This window comes from Salmo trutta, chromosome 13 (assembly GCF_901001165.1).
Source record: "Salmo trutta chromosome 13, fSalTru1.1, whole genome shotgun sequence".
NCBI lineage: Eukaryota > Metazoa > Chordata > Actinopteri > Salmoniformes > Salmonidae > Salmo > Salmo trutta.
Window position 1 is genome coordinate 36614310 of NC_042969.1, and position 16652 is coordinate 36630961.

Sequence of the window (16652 nt, forward strand, 5' to 3'; positions counted from 1 at the left end):
CTCTTGGTCATTGAAGCCTATCCTTCTCCTAAAACTTTTAATTCCATCATTTTAATTCCTTATTTAATTGATTAGATATCTCCTAACACTGTGACTCTATGACTGTAGCCTATTGCTGCTTTGAGGACTTCTGATTGGCCAACAGCAACAAGCTACAGGCGTCACGCTCCACTGTCTGTCTCACCTCTCGGCCACGTTCCTGGCGGTCTGTAGGAAGCGAGCATGGTCGTTCTCCTTCAGGCTGTGTTCTGCCTGAGTGATGAGGGCTCCGGAACGTTCCAGACACTGTCTGCAGTTAGCCATCTGCTGGGCCAGCTTACGCAGCTTCATCACCTGAGACAGGTAACACACGCACACACACACACACAACACAACACAACACAACACAACACAACACAACACAACACAACACAACACACACGCAAACGCGCAAGCACACACACAGTGACAGAGGAGATAGAGTTCAGGAGGGTTTTGGATACTGGACAGAGTATTAGGAGGGTATCTGATCATCTTTCTCATTCTATTGTGGACATATTGCACAACAGAAGAGGATGTAAAACACATCTATTGTTTTCTACTGTATTATCATAATAACACGTGAAGTGGCCAGGAATGTTTTCACGTGGTCAGCATGTGTGTTTGTTAAAACAACAGCTGGTCATGTTGTTTCAGTTATGGAGGTGACGTTCAAAACAGAGGGCCAAATATCCTGGATTTCATTGTGTGGTCTGCAAAAACACCAGTCATGTCCAAGTATTCTGATAACAGTCTGTTTTGAGCAGAATTCTTTCTGTCTCTCTGTCTCCGTCTGTGTCTCTGTCTGTGACTCTGTCTGTCTCTCTGTCTGTCTCTCTGTCTGTCTCTCTGTCTGTGTCTCCGTCTGTGTCTCTGTCTGTGACTGTCTGTGACTCTGTCTCTCTGTCTGTGTCTCCGTCTGTGTCTCTGTCTGTCTCTGTCTGTCTCTCTGTCTGTCTCTGTCTGTCTGTCTGTGTCTCTGTCTGTTTCTCTGTCTGTCTATCTCTCTCTGTCAGTCTGTCTCTCTGTCTGTCAGTCTCTCTCTCTCTCTCTCTCACAGTCTGTCTCTCAGTCTGTCTCTCGCTCTCTCTGTCTGACAGTCTGTCTGTCTGTCAGTCTGTCAGTGTGTCAGTCTGTCAGTCTGTCTTTCTGTCAGTGTCTCTGTCAGTCTGTCTCTCAGTCTGTCTCGCTCTCTCTGTCTGTCTCTCTGTCAGTCTCTGTCAGCCTGTCTGTCAGTCTGTCTCTCTCTCTCTCTGTCTGTCTGTTTCATCATAAGATACAGTCACACACCCTGAGAGAGGAAGGCCCTATATGGAGAGGGAATAATCACACTATAGACAGCTGTGTTATAATTCCCTCAGGGATGATGAGTGGAATAACATCATTCTAACATTCTAAATTCTAATTCTACATTCTACATAATCTATTTATCTTCATTCCATCCCTGGCTCAGATGTGACACATTGAATTAGCTTCATTTAATTCTCTCTCGTCAGAGAAAAATGTTGAGGATTTCAGGAATTTCATTGCTTCTGTAATACGAAGGCCTTGTCAGTAACTGGTGTTAAATACAATCTGCTTTTTAAATGTCACTGGTTAGGTTACGCAACATAAGCTCCATATTCGGTCAACGTATGAGGACAGAAAACATTCCACATTCCACAAATCTAACACTTGAAGCTGTTTTGATTCATTACTAGTTCCACTGCAAGGATTTACAGTATATAATGATGGTGGTTTACAACCAGCATGAAGGATTTACAGTATATAATGATGGTGGTTTACAACCAGCATGAAGGATTTACAGTATATAATGATGACTGTGGTTTACAACCAGCATCAAGGATTTACAGTATATAATGATGGTGGTTTACAACCAGCATGAAGGACTTACAGTATATAATGATGGTGGTTTACAACCAGCATGGAGGATTTACAGTATATAATGATGACTGTGGTTTACAACCAGCATGAAGGATTTACAGTACATAATGATGACTGTGGTTAACAACCAGCATGAAGGACTTACAGTATATAATGATGGTGGTTTACAACCAGCATGGAGGATTTACAGTATATAATGATGGTGGTTTACAACCAGCATGAAGGACTTAAAGTATATAATGATGTTGGTTTACAACCAGCATGGAGGATTTACAGTATATAATGATGGTGGTTTACAACCAGCATGAAGGATTTACAGTATATAATGATGGTGGTTTACAACCAGCATGAAGGATTTACAGTATATAATGATGACTGTGGTTTACAACCAGCATGAAGGATTTACAGTATATAATGATGGTGGTTTACAACCAGCATGAAGGATTTACAGTATATAATGATGGTGGTTTACAACTAGCATGAAGGATTTACAGTATATAATGATGGTGGTTTACAACCAGCATGAAGGATTTACAGTATATAATGATGGTGGTTTACAACCAGCATGAAGGATTTACAGTATATAATGATGACTGTGGTTTACAACCAGCATGAAGGATTTACAGTATATAATGATGGTGGTTTACAACCAGCATGAAGGACTTACAGTATATAATGATGGTGGTTTACAACCAGCATGGAGGATTTACAGTATATAATGATGACTGTGGTTTACAACCAGCATGAAGGATTTACAGTATATAATGATGACTGTGGTTAACAACCAGCATGAAGGACTTACAGTATATAATGATGGTGGTTTACAACCAGCATGGAGGATTTACAGTATATAATGATGGTGGTTTACAACCAGCATGAAGGACTTAAAGTATATAATGATGTTGGTTTACAACCAGCATGGAGGATTTACAGTATATAATGATGGTGGTTTACAACCAGCATGAAGGATTTACAGTATATAATGATGGTGGTTTACAACCAGCATGAAGGATTTACAGTATATAATGATGGTGGTTTATAACCAGCATGAAGGATTTACAGTATATAATGATGGTGATTTACAACCAGCATGGAGGATTTACAGTATATAATGATGGTGGTTTACAACCGGAATGAAGGACTTAAAGTATATAAAGATGGTGGTTTACAACCAGCATGAAGGACTTACAGTATATAATGATGGTGGTTTACAACCAGCATGAAGGATTTACAGTATATAATGATGGTGGTTTACAACCAGCATGAAGGATTTACAGTATATAATGATGGTGGTTTACAAACAGCATGAAGGATTTACAGTATATAATGATGGTGGTTTACAACCAGCATGAAGGATTTACAGTATATAATGATGGTGGTTTACAACCAGCATGAAGGATTTACAGTATATAATGATGGTGGTTTACAACCAGCATGGAGGATTTACAGTATATAATGATGACTGTGGTTTACAACCAGCATGAAGGATTTACAGTATATAATGATGACTGTGGTTAACAACCAGCATGAAGGACTTACAGTATATAATGATGGTGGTTTACAACCAGCATGGAGGATTTACAGTATATAAAGATGGTGGTTTACAACCAGCATGAAGGACTTACAGTATATAATGATGGTGGTTTACAACCAGCATGAAGGATTTACAGTATATAATGATGGTGGTTTACAAACAGCATGAAGGATTTACAGTATATAATGATGGTGGTTTACAAACAGCATGAAGGATTTACAGTATATAATGATGGTGGTTTACAACCAGCATGAAGGATTTACATTATATAATGATGGTGGTTTACAACCAGCATGAAGGATTTACAGTATATAATGATGGTGGTTTACAACCAGCATGAAGGATTTACAGTATATAATGATGGTGGTTTACAACCAGCATGAAGGATTTACAGTATATAATGATGGTGGTTTACAACCAGCATGAAGGATTTACAGTATATAATGATGACTGTGGTTTACAACCAGCATGGAGGATTTACAGTATAGAATGATGGTGGTTTACAACCAGCATGAAGGATTTACAGTATATAATGATGGCGGTTTACAACCAGCATGAAGGATTTACAGTATATAATGATGGTGGTTTACAACCAGCATGAAGGATTTACAGTATATAATGATGGTGGTTTACAACCAGCATGAAGGATTTACAGTATATAATGATGGTGGTTTACAACCAGCATGAAGGATTTACAGTATATAATGATGACTGTGGTTTACAACCAGCATGAAGGATTTACAGTATATAATGATGGTGGTTTACAACCAGCATGAAGGACTTACAGTATATAATGATGGTGGTTTACAACCAGCATGGAGGATTTAAAGTATATAATGATGGTGGTTTACAAGCAGCATGGAGGATTTACAGTATATAATGATGGTGGTTTACAACCAGCATGAAGGATTTACAGTATATAATGATGGTGGTTTACAACCAGCATGAAGCACTTACAGTATATAATGATGACTGTGGTTTAGAGAGAGAGAGCGAGAGAAAGAAAGAGAGAGAGAGACAGACAGAAAGAGAGAACGAGAGAGAGAGAGAAAGAGAGAGGGAGAAAGAGAGACAGAAAGAGAGAAAGAAAGAAAGAGAGAGAGAGAAAAAGTGAGAGAGGGAGAGAAAGAAAGAGAGAGAAAGACAGAGTGAGAGAGAGAGAAAGAAATTAAGAAAGAAAGAAAGAGAGCGAGAGAGGGAGAGAGAGAGAGAGAGAGAAAGAGAGAGAAAGAGAGAGAAAGAGAGTTAGGAAGAGAGAGAGAGAGTGTGTGTGTGCCTTGCTGTCTTGTCTTTGTCTCATTTTGAATTGCTGCATATGGTGTAAATAATTTAATTAATCTAAATCTCAGAACACGAGCTGTTGCAACATTCTAGGGCTGTGTCCCAAATGACACCCTGTTCCAATACCCTGTTCCACACACCCTGTTCCTTACACCCTGTTTCATCACCCTGTTTCAGTCACGCTGTTCCTTTCACCCTATTCCATACACCCTGTTCCTTTCACCCTGTTCCATCACCCTGTTCCATACACCCTGTTCCAGTCACGCTGTTCCTTTCACCCTGTTCCATACACCCTGTTCCACACACCCTGTTCCAGTCACGCTGTTCCTTTCACCCTGTTCCACACACCCTGTTCCATACACCCTGTTCCATACACCCTGTTCCATACACCCTGTTCCAGACACCCTGTTCCATACACCCTGTTCCATACACCCTGTTCCACACACCCTGTTCCATACACCCTGTTCCAGTCACCCTGTTCCTTTCACCCTGTTCCAGACACCCTGTTCCAAACACCCTGTTCCAGTCACCCTGTTCCATACACCCTGTTCCATACATTCTGTTCCATACATGCTGTTCCATACACCCTGTTCCAGAAATCCTGTTCCATACACCCTGTTCCATACACCCTGTTCCATCCATTCTGTTCCATACATCCTGTTCCATACACCTGTTCCATACATCTTGTTCCATATACCCTGTTCCATACACCCTGTTCCATACATTCTGTTCCATAGATCCTGTTCCATACACCCTGTTCCATACATTATGTTCCATACACCCTGTTCCATCACCCTGTTCCATTCACCCTGTTCCATACATGCTGTTCCATACACCCTGTTCCAGATATCCTGTTCCATACACCCTGTTCCATACACCCTGTTCCATACATGCTGTTCCATACACCCTGTTCCAGATATCCTGTTCCATACACCCTGTTCCATACACCCTGTTCCATACATTCTGTTCCATACATCCTGTTCCATACACCTGTTCCATACATCTTGTTCCATACACCCTGTTCCATACACCCTGTTCCATACATTCTGTTCCATACATCCTGTTCCATACACCCTGTTCCATACATTCTGTTCCATACACCCTGTTCCATACACCCTGTTCCAGACACCCTGTTCCATACACCCTGTTCCAGACACCCTGTTCCATACACCCTGTTCCATACAACCTGTTCCATAGTGCACTAGTTATCCTGGACCCTATGGACCCTCTATAATCCAGATGGTTCAGTCTCCTCTCCTCTCCTCTCCTCTCCTCTCCTCTCCTCTCCTCTCATCTTCTCTTCTCCCCTCCTCTCTTCTCCTCTCCTCACTCCTATCTTCTCTTCTCCCCTCCTCTCCTCCCCTCTTCTCCTCTCCTCTCCTCTCCTCTCCCCTCCTCGCCTCTTCTCCCCTCCCCTCTTCTCTTCTCCCCTCCTCCCCTTCTCTCTTCTCTTCTCCCCTCCCTTCTCCTCTCTTCTCCCCTCCTCTCTTCTCTTCTCCCCTCCTCTCTTCTCTTCTCCCCTCCTCTTCCTTTCCTTTCCTCCCCACTTCACCCTCCATTTCTCACCCTTCCTATGTCCTCTGCACCCCTTCTTCCTTCTTCCTGTTGTCCTCTCCTCCTCATTCTCTCTGTTCTCTGTAGACGCGTGCCATAGACCTATCACATGACTGTACATCTGTCACTACTAAACTCAGAGCTGCGACAAAGGGAAAAGTTGTGTTCTCAAGAAATATGCTTCTTCTGATAACTCAGACGACACCTCGCAATCTTCAGTTTTTCTGATGTCACCCCATGGAGTGTCGTGACAGGCTGTGTGACAAGTCCCCCTTCCCTCTCTCACTTTGGCAGTTGCAGTGACACGTTGTGAATGCAGTGTTTTAACTGCCACCTACAACGTCTCCGTGACTCAGACAGGCTGGCACACACATCAGATCCAGCTTTTAATGTGTGTAGTAGGAGAGACTGGAGACACCACTCACTTCTTCTATCGAAACCTCTTTGAAATGGTAAACAAACTGCCCGTTTTGAAGACTTCTGTAGTGAATAGGATGTAACTTCTGATGCAGCCAGTGGAAGAGTATGGTTTGAGACGCAGCCAGGGAGTACCGTCCCTTGGACCATAGGGGTCCAGTGTAGTATTAAGGGTTAGTGTGTAGAAGACTACTGTACCTTGGACTCCTTGATCTTGACCGCGATGATCTGTTTCCTCTGGCGTATGATCTCTACAAGTTCATCACACTCCTCCACTAGCTTGGCCTCGTGCATCGCTGTGTTCACCTGGGGACAGAAGCATAGCACACTTTAACACGGTGTCCAAACAAAGGCTAACACAGGGATAAAAAAAACAACAGCCACAACACTGTAGCTGAGACCTCGTCAACAGCTGTGTTCACCTGAGGTAGGTTTTATTAATACGTTGGCCAACACAAACACTTATACAGAGTTCAAACAACAACACTGTAGCTGAGACCTCGTCAACGACTGTGTTCACCCGAGGTAGGCATTACTACGCTGGCCAACACAAACACTAACACAGAGTTCAAACAACAACAACACTGTAGCTGAGACCTCGTCAATGGCTGTGTTCACCTGAGGTAGGCTTTAATACGCTGGCCAACACAAACACTTTCACAGAGTTAAAACAACAACACTATAGCTGAGACCTCTTCAACAGCTGTGTTCACCTGAGGTAGGCTTTAATATGTTGGCCAACAGAAACACTTACACAGAGTTCGAACAACAACACTGTAGCTGCGACCTCGTCAACAGCTGTGTTCACCTGAGGTAGGTTTTATTAATATGTTGGCAAACACAAACACTTATACAGAGTTCAAACAACAACACTGTAGCTGAGACCTCGTCAACGACTGTGTTCACCCGAGGTAGGCATTAATACGCTGGCCAACACAAACACTAACACAGAGTTCAAACAACAACAACACTGTAGCTGAGACCTCGTCAATGGCTGTGTTCACCTGAGGTAGGCTTTAATACGCTGGCCAACACAAACACTTTCACAGAGTTAAAACAACAACACTATAGCTGAGACCTCTTCAACAGCTGTGTTCACCTGAGGTAGGCTTTAATATGTTGGCCAACAGAAACACTTACACAGAGCTCAAACAACAACACTGTAGCTGCGACCTCGTCAACAGCTGTGTTCACCTGAGGTAGGCTTTAATACGCTGGCCAACACAAACACTTATACAGAGTTCAAACAACAACAACACTGTAGCTGAGACCTCGTCAATGGCTGTGTTCACCTGAGGTAGGCTTTAATACGCTGGCCAACACAAACACTTTCACAGAGTTAAAACAACAACACTATAGCTGAGACCTCTTCAACAGCTGTGTTCACCTGAGGTAGGCTTTAATATGTTGGCCAACAGAAACACTTACACAGAGTTCAAACAACAACACTGTCGCTGCGACCTCGTCAACGGCTGTGTTCACCTGAGGTAGGCTTTAATACGCTGGCCAACACAAACACTTACACAGAGTTCAGATCAACACAACACTGTTCAGTGATAGCCGAGACTTCACCCAAGCTTCAGGTAGAAAGTTAATTTGTCTTCTGTGGTTTTTGGTAACACATTTCTTTTGACAGAATTGTTAAATGTATGATTAGAATGTGATATTCTGTGAACTTTAAAAAGGGGATTTTCTCATTATACAGAGTTGTGACTGTATCAAACTGCAGAGTCTAAAACTGTTCAAACTGTTCACTAGGGATACATAACACCCCCGAACACTGATCATCACTCCACAAAGATCGTTATAGCAGTTAGATCCACTTCCATTGATAATCACAAACACACACACACACACACACACACTCAGATACACACACACACACACACTCAGATACACACACACACACACACACACACACACACACACACACACACACACACACACACACACACAAACCCCTTTAATTCCATAAGAGGCATCTTATTAACGAAGGTTGGTAATTAACAAGGATGCTCCAACATAACTGTGGATTACTGCACAGCAACATGACATTGGCAGATTCACCACGCAGATCCACTAGGCAGAATAATCTTATCATACTCCCTGTATCACCAACTCTCATCCTACTGCCTACACCCCACTGAAACACTGAACCAGGGATAAATCATTATCATTGAACCAGGGATAAATCATTATCATCTGAACCTGTGATACATCATTATCATCTGAACCAGGGATAAATCATTGTCATCTGAACCTGTGATACATCATTATCATCTGAACCAGGGATAAATCATTATCATCTGAACCAGGGATAAATCATTATCTGAACCAGGGATAAATCATTATCATCTGAACCAGGGATACATCATTATCATCTGAACCAGGGATAAATCATTGTCATCTGAACCTGTGATACATCATTATCATCTGAACCAGGGATAAATCATTATCATCTGAACCAGGGATAAATCATTATCTGAACCAGGGATAAATCATTATCATCTGAACCAGGGATACATTATTATCATCTGAACCAGGGATAAATCATTATCATCTGAACCAGGGATAAATCATTATCATCTGAACCAGGGATAAATCATTATCTGAACCAGGGATAAATCATTATCATCTGAACCAGGGATACATCATTATCATCTGAACCAGGGATACATTATCATCTGAACTATGGATACATCATTATCATCTGAACCAGGGATACATTATCATCATCTGAACCAGGGATACATCATCATTATCTGAACCAGGGATAAATCATTATCATCTGAACCAGGGATACATTATCATTATCTGAACCAGGGATAAATCATTATCATCTGAACCAGAGATACATTATCATTATCTGAACCAGGGATACATCATTATCATCTGAACCAGGGATATATCATCATTATTTGAACCAGGGATACATCATTATCACCTGAACCAGGGATACATTATCATCTGAACCAGGGACACATCATTATCACCTGAACCAGGGATACATTATCATCATCTGAACCAGGGATACATCATTATCATCTGTACAAGGGATAAATCATTATCATCTGAACCAGGGATAAATCCTTATCTGAACCAGGGATAAATCATTATCATCTGAACCAGGGATACATCATTATCATCTGAACCAGGGATACATCATTATCATCTGAACCAGGGATACATCATTATCATCTGAACCAGGGATAAATAATTATCATCTGAACCAGGGATGCATTATCATCTGAACCAGGGATACATCATTATCATCTGAACCAGGGATACATCATCATCATCTGAACCAGGGATTATTCATCATCATCTGAACCAGGGATACATTATCATTATCTGAACCAGGGATAAATCATTATCATCAGAACCAGGGATACATTATCATTATCTGAACCAGGGATACATCATTATCATCTGAACCAGGGATATATCATCATTATTTGAACCAGGGATACATCATTATCACCTGAACCAGGGATACATTATCATCTGAACCAGGGATACATCATTATCACCTGAACCAGGGATAGATTTTCATCATCTGAACCTGGGATACATCATTATCATCTGAACCAGGGATAAATCATTATCATCTGAACCAGGGATAAATCATTATCTGAACCAGGGATAAATCATTATCATCTGAACCAGGGATACATCATTATCATCTAAAACAGGGATACATCATTATCATCTGAACCAGGGATACATTATTATCATCTGAACCAGGGATAAATAAGTATCATCTGAACCAGGGATGCATTATCATCTGAACCAGGGATACATCATTATCATCTGAACCAGGGATACATTATCATCATCTGAACCAGGGATTATTCATCATCATCTGAACCAGGGATAAATCGTTATCATCTGAACCAGGGATATATCATCATTATTTGAACCAGGGATAAATAATTATTATCATCTGAACCAGGGATACATTATCATCATCTGAACCAGGGATCAATCATTTTCATCTGAACCAGGGATACATTATCATAATCTGAACCAGGGATACATTATTATCATCTGAACCAGGGATAAATCATTATCATCTGAACCAGGGATAAATCATTATCATCTGAACCAGGGATACATTATCATCATCTGAACCAGGGATAAATCATTATCATCTGAACCAGGGATATATCATCATTATTTGAACCAGGGATAAATCATTATCATCATCTGAACCAGGGATACATTATTATAATCTGAACCAGGGATATATCATCATTATCTGAACCAGGGATAAATCATTATTATCATCTGAACCAGGGATACATTATCCTCATCTGAACCAGGGATAAATCATTATCATCTGAACCAGGGATACATTATCATCATCTGAACCAGGGATACATTATTATCATCTGAACCAGGGATAAATCATTATCATCTGAACCAGGGATACATCATTATCACCTGAACCAGGGATACATTATCATCATCTGAACCAGGGATACATCATTATCATCTGAACCAGGGATATATCATTATCTGAACCAGGGATACATCATTATCATCTGAACCAGGGATAAATCATCACTAATATTGTGCCCAATGCTCAGGGATACAGTGCATTCGGAAAGTATTCAGACACCTTGGCTTTTTCCACATTTTGTTACGTTACAGCGTTATTCTAAAATTGATTCAATTGTATTTTTTCCTTATCAATCTACACACAATACCCCATAATGACAAAGAAAAAAACGTTTTTTAACGCTTTCACGCGTGAGTTCCAAATATCTCTAACGGTCGCCCCAGCGTGAGTTTTTTTTATGCACGTGATGTTCGAACGTTCTCTCCATTCCAGAATGTGATTGTTACATAAACAACAACACTGAATGGCTCAGAGTGGGAGTGAGAGGTTACCGTGATTGACTGCCTGCACGCGCCATTTGTATCAATAAATCACTATCATAAAATGTTTTGTGTGGTATTATTGATATATTTAGTATTTTATTCACATTTTTCAATTACCCATGATAAATGGGTAATCTATGTTTCTGTGTTCGTTGTGTTTTGTCTGTCTAAATCCGCACCTGTTTTCGTTTCTGTCATTAGTGGGGGGGGGGGGGGGGGTTAGTTTGTTCCTGTGGGTGTTGTGTGTTGTGCGGGATTATTTTTGATTGTCAGCGGGCAGTGTGGTTGTACTTTGTATGTTGCTCCAGCATTTTATTATTTGGAGTATCGATTTAAGCCGGGCTGCGCCCCGTGCGTATTTTCGCCTCTTCATCTGGATTACCTGTTTCCCTTTTGGGGTTTTCTGCGATCTCTGTGTTGTTGATACACCTAGCGTGTTGAGTGCCATTAAACTTCGGCCTACTGAACTATCATATCCTGTATTTGACTCTGCTCCTTCCTCCTGCCCTTACATACCCGTGACAGACGGTAGATGACACACCCCTTCAACATGCAAACAAACAGACCAAACTCATCTTGTCTTCTCTTATTATCTTCGGTTTCTGTGAGTAAAAAATGTGTGGCTGCGCGCTGAAACTAATCAACGGATTACTTTCAATTTCTAGAAAGTGTTTTACCTAATTATATCGATCAATGGTGAGCTCACCCGTGATGTGATTAATTATACATAGTAATTGCTATTAGCTAAGTCATATTGTAGTTTATGTCAGTCGAGAGTTAGAAAATATGACTGCTTGTGTTAGGTCAATCTTTCCTCAGTTAGCGCTAGGACTAATGTAGCCTACATTTTTCCGGTTTGGATGATTGTGTTGTGCTATAGATACTTCTGTGAATATCTGAACATTGCATCCAAAAATAAACTGCTCACATTCTGGACATAACTTTGTAAGAACTGTGTTTGTGTAAATAGTTTCTGAAAAAAATGTGGCCAGCTCAAATGCTGATTGTTGCGTCATTCGAAACTGGCCGTTCTAAATGAGTGTTCTAATCACACGGGTGTGATCGTACGCTTCACACCCTGTGTGATGGTACGTGTGAAAGGGTTAAAAATGTTTGCTAATTTATTCCAAATAAAAACTGAAATATCACATTTACATACAGTTGAAGTCGTAAGTTTACATGCACTTTGGTTGGAGTCATTAAAACTCGTTTTTCAACCACTCCACAATTTTCTTGTTAACAAACTATAATTTTGGCAAGTCGGTTAGGACATCTACTTTGTGCATGACACAAGTAATCTTTCCAACAATTGTTTACAGACAGATTATTTAACTTAGAACTCACTGTATCACAATTCCAGTGGGTCAGAAGTTTACATACACTAAGTTGACTGTGCCTTTAAACAGCTTGGAAAATTCCAGGAAATTATGTCATGGCTTTAGAAGCTTCTGACAGGCTAATTGACATAATTTGAGTCAATTGGAGGTGTACCTGTGGATGTATTTCAAGGCCTACCTTCAAACTCAGTGCCTCTTTGCTTGTCATGGGAAAATCAAAAGATATCAGCCAAGACCTCAGAAAAAACATTGTAGACCTTTACAAGTCTGGTTCATCCTTGGGAGCAATTTCCAAATGCCTGAAGGTACCACGTTCATCTGTACAAACAATAGTACGCAAGTATAAACACCAAGGGACCATGCAGCCATCATACCGCTCAAGGAGGAGACGCGTTCTGTTTCCTAGAGATTAACGTACTTTGGTGCGAAAAGTGCAAATCAATCCCAAAACAACAGCAAAGGACCTTGTGAAGATGCTGGAGGAAACAGGTACAAAAGTATCTATATCCACAGTAAAACGAGTCCTATATCAACATAACCTGAAAGGCTGCTCAGCAAGGAAGAAGCCACTGCTCCAAAATCGCCATAAAAAAGCCAGACTACGGTTTGCAACTGCACATGGGGACAAAGATCATACTTTTCGAAGAAATGTCCGCTGGTCTGATGAAACAAAAATAGAACTGTTCAGCCATAATGACCATTGTTATGTTTGGAGGAAAAAGGGGGATGCTTGCAAGCCGAAGAACACCATCCCAACCGTGAAGCACGGGGATGGCAGCATCATGTTGTGGGGGTGCTTTGCTACAGGAGGGACTGGTGCACGACACAAAATAGATGGCATCATGAGGAAAGAAAAGTATGTGGACATATTGAAGCAACATCTCAAGACATCAGTCAGGAAGTTAAAGCTGGTCGCAAATGGGTCTTCCAAATGGACAATGACCCCAAGCATACTTCCAAAGTTGTGGCAAAATGGCTTAAGGATAACAAAGTCAAGGTATTGGAGTGGCCATCACAAAGCCCTGACCTCAAACCTATAGAACATTTGTGGGCAGAACTGAAAAAGCATGTGTGAGCAAGGAGGCCTACAAACCTGACTCAGTTACACCAGCTCTGTCAGGAGGAATGGGCCAAAATTCACCAAACATATTGTGTAAAGCTTGTGGAAGGCCAGCCGAAACATTTGACCCAAGTTAAATAATTTAAAGGCAATGCTACCAAATACTAATTGAGTGTATGTAAACTTCTGACCCACTGGGAATGTGGTGAATGAAATAAAAGCTGAAATAAATCATTCTCTCTACTATTATTCTGACATTTCACATTCTTAAAATAAAGTGGTGATCCTAACTGACCTCAGACAGGTAATTTTTACTATGATTAAATGTCAGGAATTGTGAAAAACTGTAAATGTATTTTCCTAAGGTGTATGTAAACTTCCGACTTCAACTGTAAGTATTCAGACCCTTTACTCAAAACTTTGTTGAAGAACCTTTGGCAGCGATTACAGCCTCTAATCTTCTTGGGTATGACGCTACATGCTTGGCACACCTGTATTTGGGGAGTTTCTGCCATTCTTCTCTGCAGATCCTCTCAAGCTCTGTCAGGTTGGATGGGGAGCGTTCCTGTCTCGGAGCTCTACGTACAATTCCTTTGACCTCATGGCTTGGTTTTTGTTCTGACATCCACTGTCAACTGTGGGACATTATATAGACAGGTGTGTGCCTTTCCAAATCATGTCCAATCAATTGAATTTAGTCTCAACCTCCAATGCGACTAGTCCATTGCGGAGGCTGAGACTAGTCCATTGCGGAGGCTGAGACTAGTCCATTGCGGAGGCTGAGACTAGTCCATTGCGGAGGCTGAGATTAGTCCATTGCGGAGGCTGAGACTAGTCCATTGCGGAGGCTGAGACTAGTCCATTGCGGAGGCTGAGACTAGTCCATTGCGGAGGTTGAGACTAATCCATTGTTGAGTAAGGATGCGAACCCTGATAACGCATAGAAGTAGGCCTATAGGCTACCTGGCCTGATTTACACATAGAAGTGGGCCTATGGGATACCTGGCCTGCTCGCAAATGTAGACATATAAATGTGCCCATTTGGGGATCTGATAGTATTTCTGATTGGCTTAACATACCACCACTAATGACCTGTGGAGCTTCTCAAAGTCATGTTTCTTCACCTCAAACAGCAAGCAAACAAAATCTGTTTCTACATCCATTGAGAATGACAATAGTTCCTCAATGTATTTGAACAATCTTTCCAGCTCTCTCCCTTTTGATAACCACTCAGCGTGAAAGATGTCAGGCTCTGATCCAGTGGAAACGTCATAAAACAGGGCTACCTGATTACTCCTTATCTCTTCCGCAAATAGCCTACAGCTGTGTCTGTTCACTGGCAGAATATTTTATACAATGTTGCAAGTTTGCTAGTGAAAGATTCAAGCCTTATCCAAGTTAATAGTTGATACAATGTTTCAAGTTGGTTGCAGACAGGCCATGTGTAGCCAATGTGATTTATAGGATATTTATTTTTATCAGGATACAGGCTGCAATGGTTTTATTTGTTTTATTTACAGGCTTTACACAGTTGGTAATGACAATAGAAGTAACTTTTTAGGTTTGTATCATTTTCATTTAGATTTAGATAGAATTTTGATTAACCAAATGAAAATGATTTTGAAAATACGAAGACGTTATTATAAATTTAAATTAAATTGTTCCACGAAAATGTGCATATGAAAACCATAACTGGCACGCAGATCAGGTAGAAATGGTGAGATAAATTGGCATTCAACATGAGAAAGGTTGCCGACTCCTCGTGTAGCCTACTACAAGCAACTTCAGGAGAGTAATGGCAGAAGCTGTGAAAGCCAGTAGAAGCAGGAGGAGGATGGTCAGGTTAAGGTTTTTCACTTCTGGTTATCTTGATCTCTGGCTCCCTCTTGAGTCATTTGTGTCTTATTTCATCAAACAGTGTGCCTAAAGCATCAGACAAACTCAATGCATATATCAGTGGAGGCTGCTGAAGGTAGGACAGCTCATAATAATGGCCGGAACGAAGCAAATGGAATGGCATCAAACACATGGAAACCATGATAACCATGTGTATGATGTATTTCATACCATTCCACTGATTCCGCTCCAGCCATTACCACGAGCCCGTTCTCTTGTGGCATATATCGTTGATTTTATTAAACACATTTTAAATTTCAACCAATCGATTGGTCAAAAGAACAGACGTATTTCGGTCAATCAATATTTTTTTTTTGTCGGGGACCTAATACTGTCTGTCTGTCTGTCTGTCTGTCTGTCTGTCTGTCTGTCTGTCTGTCTGTCTGTCTGTCTGTCTGTCTGTCTGTCTGTCTGTCTGTCTGTCTGTCTGTCTGTCGTTCTCTCATCACTCTATATCCCTATCAGCATGTTGTCTCATCTTCTCCAGCAAGGTCTCTCTCTCATATGCCTGTACACACGTACGCGCACACGCACACACACACACACACACGTACGTACGTACACACACACACGCATGTACACACACACAGTCTTTCTTTCACATGCCTGCAATCACGCATGTACACACACACACACACACAAGCACACAGAGACAGACAGACAGACAACACCCGCTGGCTGGGGCGTATCATGTTTTATTGATGATCTCAGCTCTCTCATTAAACCACAACAGCAGTAGCAACACGTCTCAGTGAAAACACTGATATCTACTCACACACAGGGAGAC

The 16652-nt window shown here is 41.2% G+C and overlaps 1 protein-coding gene across 2 annotated transcripts in view; it reads right to left on the reverse strand.

The window, feature by feature from the left end:
* LOC115205747 (probable E3 ubiquitin-protein ligase MID2) overlaps positions 1–16652 on the reverse strand; it is a 128782-nt gene that overhangs the window by 40721 nt on the left and 71409 nt on the right. For both annotated transcript variants that reach the window (XM_029772032.1, XM_029772031.1), the window contains 2 exons: positions 6887–6994; positions 185–333 (listed from right to left, as the gene is read on the reverse strand). In XM_029772032.1, coding sequence (XP_029627892.1) covers positions 185–333; positions 6887–6994 — 257 coding nt within the window. The remainder of the gene's footprint in view (positions 1–184; positions 334–6886; positions 6995–16652) is intronic.